Source organism: Nelusetta ayraudi, unplaced genomic scaffold (assembly GCF_046127955.1).
Source record: "Nelusetta ayraudi isolate G7.1 ecotype Tasmania unplaced genomic scaffold, CSIRO-AGI_Nayr_v1 ptg000024l, whole genome shotgun sequence".
Lineage (NCBI taxonomy): Eukaryota > Metazoa > Chordata > Actinopteri > Tetraodontiformes > Monacanthidae > Nelusetta > Nelusetta ayraudi.
This window is the reverse complement of record NW_027466074.1, coordinates 2,432,612-2,440,000: the sequence shown is the minus strand read 5'-3', so window position 1 is coordinate 2,440,000 and position 7,389 is coordinate 2,432,612. Positions and strand designations below refer to the sequence as shown.

Genomic DNA, 7,389 nt, shown 5'->3' with positions numbered 1-7,389 from the left:
GAAGATCACACTCTCTCTTCTGAAGATCTCTGTACAAACTCCTGAGTACAAAGAGGCGTCAGTCACACTGAGACCACACTTCTCCAGGTCTTCACTGTAGAACATGATGTTTCCACTCTCCAGATGTTCAAATGCCAGCTGGCCCAGCTTCAGAAGAAGCTCCCTGTCAGCCTCCGTCAGCTCCTGTGGACCTCCTCCATACTTGTGCTGCTTCCTCTTGGTCTGGACCAGCAGGAAGTGTGAGTACATGTCAGTCAGGGTCTTGGGCAGCTCTCCTCTCTGCTCTGAGCTCAACATGCTCTCCAGAACTGTGGCAGTGATCCAGCAGAAGACCGGGATCTCACACATGATGTGGAGGCTCCTGGAGGCCTTGATGTGGGAAATGATCCTGCTGGACACATCTCCTCTATCTCTGAACCTCCTCCTGAAATACTCCTCCTTCTGGTCATCGGTGAAGCCTCGTACTTCTGTCAGCCAGTCCACACATGACGGAGGGATCTGATTGGCTGCTGCAGGTCTGGAAGTTATGCACAGCAGAGCCGAGGGAAGCAGATGTCCTCTGATCAGGTTTGTTAGCAGGACGCTGACTGACTTCTTCTGAGTGACGTCAGTCACCACCTGGTTCTTCTCAAAGTCCAGAGCCAGTCTGCTTTCATCCAGGCCGTCCAAGATGAAGAGAAGTTTGCAGACATGCAGCTGCTCTGCTGTGAGCTTCTCTAACGTTGGATGAAAAACATGGAGAAGCTCCAGAAGACTGTTGTGCTGCTCTTTGACCAAGTTGAGCTCCCTGAATGAGAGAGGAAGCACCAGATGAAGGTCCTTGTTCTCCAGGCCCTGGGCCCAGTCCAGAGTGAACTTCTGCACTGAGAAGGTTTTTCCAACCCCAGCGACGCCGTTGGTCAGCACCACTCTGACTCTGAGTCCCTGCTGCTCAGGTGAGGCTTCAAAGATCTGGCTGCACCTGATTGGACGGTCGTGGAGGCTCTTCTTGGTCTTCTTGGTCTCCATGGTCTCAGAGGTCTTGGTGGTCCTCTTGGTCTTCTTGGTCTTCTTGGTCTTCTTGGTCTCTGTGGTCTTCTTGGTCTCTGTGGTCTTCTTGGTCTTGTTGGTCTCCAGCTGCCTGACCTCATGCTCTCTGTTGACCTCCTCACTCAGTCCCTCAGTGATGTAGAGGTCAGTGTAGATGCTGTTGAGGAGGGTTTGACTTCCTGCTTCTTCACCTTCAGTCACACGTTCACATCTCCTCTCCAGACTGATCTTCTGCTGCTGTAGAAGCTCCTGCAGACCATCATCAGCCTCTGGAGCAGAGAAAAGGTTGGAGAAGAAAACATCAGTGTGACAGTGTGAGCATCATTTTCTCTCCACAACTTTTCAGCTGCTGTGGTGAAGCTGCTGTGTGACTGTTTGCTCTCAACGTCCCTCAGTGAATCTTCTCACTGGAGGTCCTGACGTGATCTCAGAGGGAGAAGTGAAGGAGGTGCCGGTGGACAGTCTTACTGTGATCAGTCTGGCTGTGACTGGCAGGTTGCAGTGCTGCTCCACACTGAAGACACGAGGACTCACCTGATGGAGCAGGCCGGTCCCAGAATGAGCCAATGAACCTTCTGTATAACGAGGACGTCCAGCTCATCCTGGCCTGCTGCTGCTGCTGCTGCTGCCGCTGTAGAAGCTCCTTCAGCTGCTGCTTCTCACCACCAGGACTCCCCTCCGTCTTCCTGTGGAGACACTTTGGCTTTGAGTGAGTGGATCAGTTGTTGGTGTCCATCACTTGTCAGCTGTTTTTCTGACTCCATCATTAGTTGGATGGAATCATTGTCTCCATCAACACTAACTGACAGCCTGCTGGCCTCCTAGTGGGCTCTTCACAAATCACTTCTTGTCTTTTGCTCTCTTTTCTAAATTCAATCCCTTCATGCAGCTTCACAATCAAAGAATTTGACCCACAAAGAATGGAGCGCAGCCGTTAATGACGGCGTCTTTTAGCCACCACGTTGCGCCCGTCATGGATTTGTAGCTGTTTTCTAGGCTGGTCTTGTCACATCATCTAATATATTATTAGATGACATATTCATCTATCAAATGTATATTTTCTATCTGGTGTGGTTGACACCTGGTGGGCTCTGGTTGAGCAGTGGCTCTGTGGAACTGGCCCTTTGTTTCTCAGCAGACAGAGACAGTGGAGTCACATTGCACTGAACTTTGGATTGAAATTCATCTCAGTGGAGTTGAGCTGCACTTTATGACAGAGCATCAAACATTCCTGCCACTGCATAAAGTTCAGTCTCAGAAAGGCTTTGCTGCATTTCAACATGATGAATGTGACCATGTCAAAGGGGGGGGGGGGGGGTGGAGACAGAGTGGGTGGGAGAAAGAGGGGGCGGGGGGCAGAGAGAGAGAGGATTGATTGATTTTCAGCAGTATTATTATGTTGACATAGTTTTTGTATTGGCTGGAAATGTCTTGTTGCCAGGCAGAAAGATCAACTCCCCACTATGATACAACTGATGCTTGCATTGTGGCTACAAACAAAACCAAACAAGCAAAAACTGGTCAAACAGCGCCCCTCAGTGGCAGAACTGGGAGCTGCGAGGACCGACGCGTCATAGGAAGGTTTGAAGGTTCAAGGCCACATTTGAACACATTGTGTTTCTTATTGACATATTATAGAGTGACCTGTCTGAAATATCTGCCTGTTAATCAATGTGTTATTTTTTCAGCATGTGTTCATTTCTCTGTAAAGTCTGCTGTAGAAGGTAGTTTTGACTCGAGGGCGCCCCCTGGCGGCTCTTTCCAGAACTACAGCTGCCATCACTTGTTGGCAGTCCATGATGACGGTGAGAAAAATGTGATTTCCTCTTTGAAGAGCTGCACCTGTTTCTCCCTGACGTGATGAGACTGGACACTTGTTGAGGGATGTGACACTTCGTGTCAGCTCCTGAGGACAACAAGGAGGCCGAGCCTCTAATGCCCCCTACTGGCTGCACTCTGGAAGAGCCCTCCCCCCATCCTCAGGACCAAGTGATCCTCCCTCAACGTGAACACATCACTTCCATGTGAGGAGAGAAGAAGAGACGGCAGAAGTCAGCACTCACACTTCAGTCCTTGAACGCATCATCAGAGACATTCACTGCTGTTGAGTGAAGATGATGGATTCACTGCTGATGAGAAGCAGACTCTCCGTCACATATGTGCTGTGTCTCAATTCAGGGTGTGCACCCTTCAGTCCAAGTGTCCTCCGTCTGAAGGAAGCGTTCTTCAAGGACCCAGCCTAGAAGGACGGACCAAACCCCGCCTCCCCGGTAACCACTGGGGACGGTCTAGTCTTCAGTGTATTTCCTCGTTGCGTCACCACCGTTCCCTCCGGCTGGCCAACCCCAGAAGTGATGTTTTTATAGTATCAAGCCATTGGTTCGCCATCTAACAATGCTGTTGGATGATCAAATAAGTAAAATCCTACGTTAAAAACTGGATACTTTATGTGAAACTTCAATATTTAAATTTATATGTCGTGTCTTTACCAGTATTGGCAGCGGGACGGCTTGACTGGTGAGAGGGGCATGATGGGAAATGACACTATTGAGCAGATCAGGACTAAAATATTGATCCGTCCAATACGTGGATTCTCAAATCAATACTCCAGTCATCTGAGGCCTTCCATTGTTTCTCTGGGGTACATTCATTCATTCATTCATTTTCCATACCCGCTTAGTCCCGAGGTCAGGGTCACGGGGGTCTGCTGGAGCCTATCCCAGCTGTCATAGGGCGAAGGCAGGGGAGACCCTGGACAAGTCGCCAGTTCATCGCAGGGCCACATAGAAACAAACAACCATTCACACTCACATGCACACCTACGGACAATTTAGAGTGTTCAATTGACCGCACATGCATGTTTTTGGAGTGTGGGAGGAAGCCGGAGAACCCAGAGAGAACCCACGCAGACACGGGGAGAACATGCAAACTCCACACAGAAAGGTCCCAGGTCCAGGCCCCGGAATCGAACCCACGACCTTCTTGCTGTGAGGCAGCAGCGCTAACCACTGCGCCACTGTGTCGTCTCTGGGGTACAGCCAGATAGAAATGCTCCAACTCTGAGGTGTGGGCGGGGCCAAGGCTGATGGGACCGACCAATAGCAAGGTGTTGATTTTTCAACATCAGGTGTTGATGATCAAGCAGGTGTTGTCATCAACAGCTCTGTTGAGTCAGCGGTTCATCTGTATTTCCGGGACAAAGGCCCCTCCTTCCAAGACTCAAAGGTCCAGATTTTAGACACAGAAGACAGATGGTTTGAGAGAGGAGTGAAAGAAGCCACCTGTGTCCACCTAGAGCGACCCTCTGTGAACAGAGAGGAAGACTCCTGCTGCTGCTGCTGCCTCCAGCCAACATGCAGCCAGACGGAGAAGCACTTGGACTTTGAGGTGCTCTTGGGATATTTTCTGATTCTTAGATTCTCTGATCAGTGTTTCTGCTCCCACTTCCCTGAAATCACATGACGCTGTGTTGAGCTGAAGTGCAGCCACGCCCCTCTCTCTCTGCCAGGGTGCATCCAGTGTGATCCACTGGAGCCACTGCTTGAAAATGGCTGCAAATGACTGCAAGCTGCAGTAACACTGCCCTCTGCTGGCCACACACACACACACACACACACACACACACACACACACACACATCTCAATGAGCAGCATTCAGGATGCTGCATTTATTGTAGAGAAGCTTTGATGCTGAAGTATCATTGCTCTGATCACCTTTGACCTTAAAAAGCCTCGACTTGAAATAATCTCTCTCTCTCAGGGTCAAAGGTCAAGGGTCAGAGGTCAAGGTAGGTCCATTACTACTGTTATTCTCATTGCTTTGTTAATTAAAAAAAGGTTTCAACAATAAATGTTGTACACATGTGTATTTTTGTAAGCATCTTTCACATGTGTATGTTCTTAAACGTGTATATTTCAATAACATTTTAATAATCCTTTGTGTTTGATCTTCAATGTCTTTTTTCAACACATTCTATCATCTGCATGCTTTACCATCTCTTTGAAACACATTCTAATAAATATCGCAGTGTTTTTCAACATATTTTTCAATGCATTGAAAGCTCCTCCAGTTCTCCAGTCAACTCATGTCTTCATTCTGAGGCTGCTGGTGCAATTCCTCCAATCAAATCATCAACACATCAACTGTAGTCAGAGACTTTCATCATTACTATGGACACTGTTGCTTTTCCCGCCGCTTCATCGTTCAACTTTGGCTTCACTTTCAATAGGATGCCGCACTTTTCACGCTCGCCTCCCCTGCAGTCCTCTGGCGCCCCCCAGTGGAGGCTTTGAAAAGCGCAGGGCCAGAGGGATCAGTGGCACTGTTCAAATCCACATTCACTGACTTTACCTTCCTGTTGTTGAGTTGAAACTCCGCCCACCCTCCCAGTTTCAGGGAGCCTGATTGTAACGGAACAATTGAATCAGGGGTCAGACGGTTGGAACCGGGTCAAAGGTCAAATTCATAGGTCAAAGACGTGTATTTCAGGAACGGAAGGTCATATAAAGATGATTCCACCTCTGGCCTGTTCAGAAGGGAGGAATTATGTCAGAGGATCCAGGTTTGAAGTCAAACTACGTCCCGGGGGCCATATGCGGCCAATTACACTCTCCAATCCGGCCGACCAAACTTGAAGGAATTATATTAATAGTCATTAAGTCATGAAATAGAAAACAATGAAAACAATTATTTTGTTGTGTTCATTATTTAATTGCCATTAAAGCAACATGTTGTCTACACATCCCCTGATATATGTCTTCCTCCAATGAGAAAGCGGCCCCTCTGTCATATTGTAGAAGCCATTATGGCCCACCAGTCAAACAGATTAGAGGCTCACTTAGTGTTGGAGTTGGGCTTGGTTCAAAGTAGCAAGAGAACAAAAGAGGCTTTGCTTCAGAATTGAACCAACAACCAGGATTGGAACCCTGGTTTTCAGCACCACAGTAAGCAGGCTAACCCACTGAGCTAAGCTGCTAAGCAGGTTCCTGAGGTCTGTGCAGGGATGTCACTACATCAATAGACAGCAGTGACTTGACATTGGTGCGTTTCAACACTGGACTCTGGAGGAGAAACAAACAGCCACAGTCACTTTGTACAAGTGCAACACAACAAGTGGAGCTGAAGCCTTTTAGATACAATGAAGAGGAAAGAAAATTCTCCTCACTCTTTGAAAATGGAATTCAAACAGAGTTTGAAAAGAGGGAAGGAGGAGCTCTGTGTTGGGAGTCAGCATTGGGCCCCACAAGACCGTCTTCAGCGCTGAGAAAGCAAAGAACTACAGAGGCCTCAGTGCTTCACCTGACACACTGACACACACTGACACACACACACTGACACACTGACAAGCAGCGACACAGACACACAACAAAGGACAACAAGTTGCCAAAACCAAAGATTCTTCAACTCATTTCCTCATCAGTGATGAATAATAGAAGATCATCAGCATCAAATCAATCATATATAGGTCACTGTATGATATAATGACACAGTTTATAGTCACGTGTTTACCAGAAGCAGTGGGCTGTATAATAGGATGTATGAACAGGGTGACCTATTGACCTCCACAGTGCTAAGGCTAACAAGGTGGTTAGCTCAGTAGGCTAAATCTCTCACTGTGGTTGTAGAAGATGTGGCTTCAAATCCCACTTGGTACCACATGACCAGGTTTTTACTGTGTATATTTGTACTTTATACTATAGCATGTGTTTTTTTCTGGTTTTCAGACATGTTGAGATTTTGCTTGGAGTAGCGCTGTCTCGTGCTAAGCTACCACAGGACTTTTTTAATAACTTTTAATGAAAGTATTTAAAATTCTTTGTACTTGGAAAAAAACAACATTGTATGCAGATTTTTTCAACTGTTCAGAGAAGAGCTTCAATCAGTTCTCCAGGAGCTGCATCCCATCACCCCACAGATGGCTCAGTTAATAAGACAACTAACTGTGAATCACAAGGTTGTTGGTTCGAGTCCCACCATGGGCTGGGACTCCAACGGCCCCAAAAGATCAGTAGAAGTGACTTCAGAGTTTTCACGTAGCTCAGCATGAAAAGCAAAATGTCTCTGAATACTGGATGCTTCAATTGAGATGACAAATTGCTCCTCTTGAATTGAAAACACTAGTCCCTACTGAGTGACAAAACCTTTGCCAATACTCTTTCTTTGCACACTTTATGATTCTTCCTACCCTGGCTTGTGATCTTTGATATACAATAAGACTCTGATCATTAAGATTCTGTTTGAAGACTTTCAATACCTTGTTTCTGCTTTGAATTGCCTCATCACAACCACCTGAGCCTTGGTGGTCAGCTTTTAACTAGCAAGCCCCTCCCTCTGGACCAACCCACAATGAAGTGGCAAAT

The 7,389-nt window shown here is 47.2% G+C and overlaps 1 protein-coding gene across 3 annotated transcripts in view; it reads right to left on the bottom strand.

Annotated features, from left to right (window-relative positions):
• Positions 1–1,040, bottom strand: part of LOC142889860 (NLR family CARD domain-containing protein 3-like) — a 277,091-nt gene extending 276,051 nt beyond the window's left edge. For all 3 annotated transcript variants that reach the window (XM_076028537.1, XM_076028536.1, XM_076028539.1), the window contains exon 1: positions 1–1,040. This exon is cut by the window's left edge and continues 593 nt beyond it. In XM_076028537.1, coding sequence (XP_075884652.1) covers positions 1–1,008 — 1,008 coding nt within the window. In that variant the 5' untranslated portion in view covers positions 1,009–1,040.
• Positions 1,041–7,389: the final 6,349 nt, after the last annotated feature.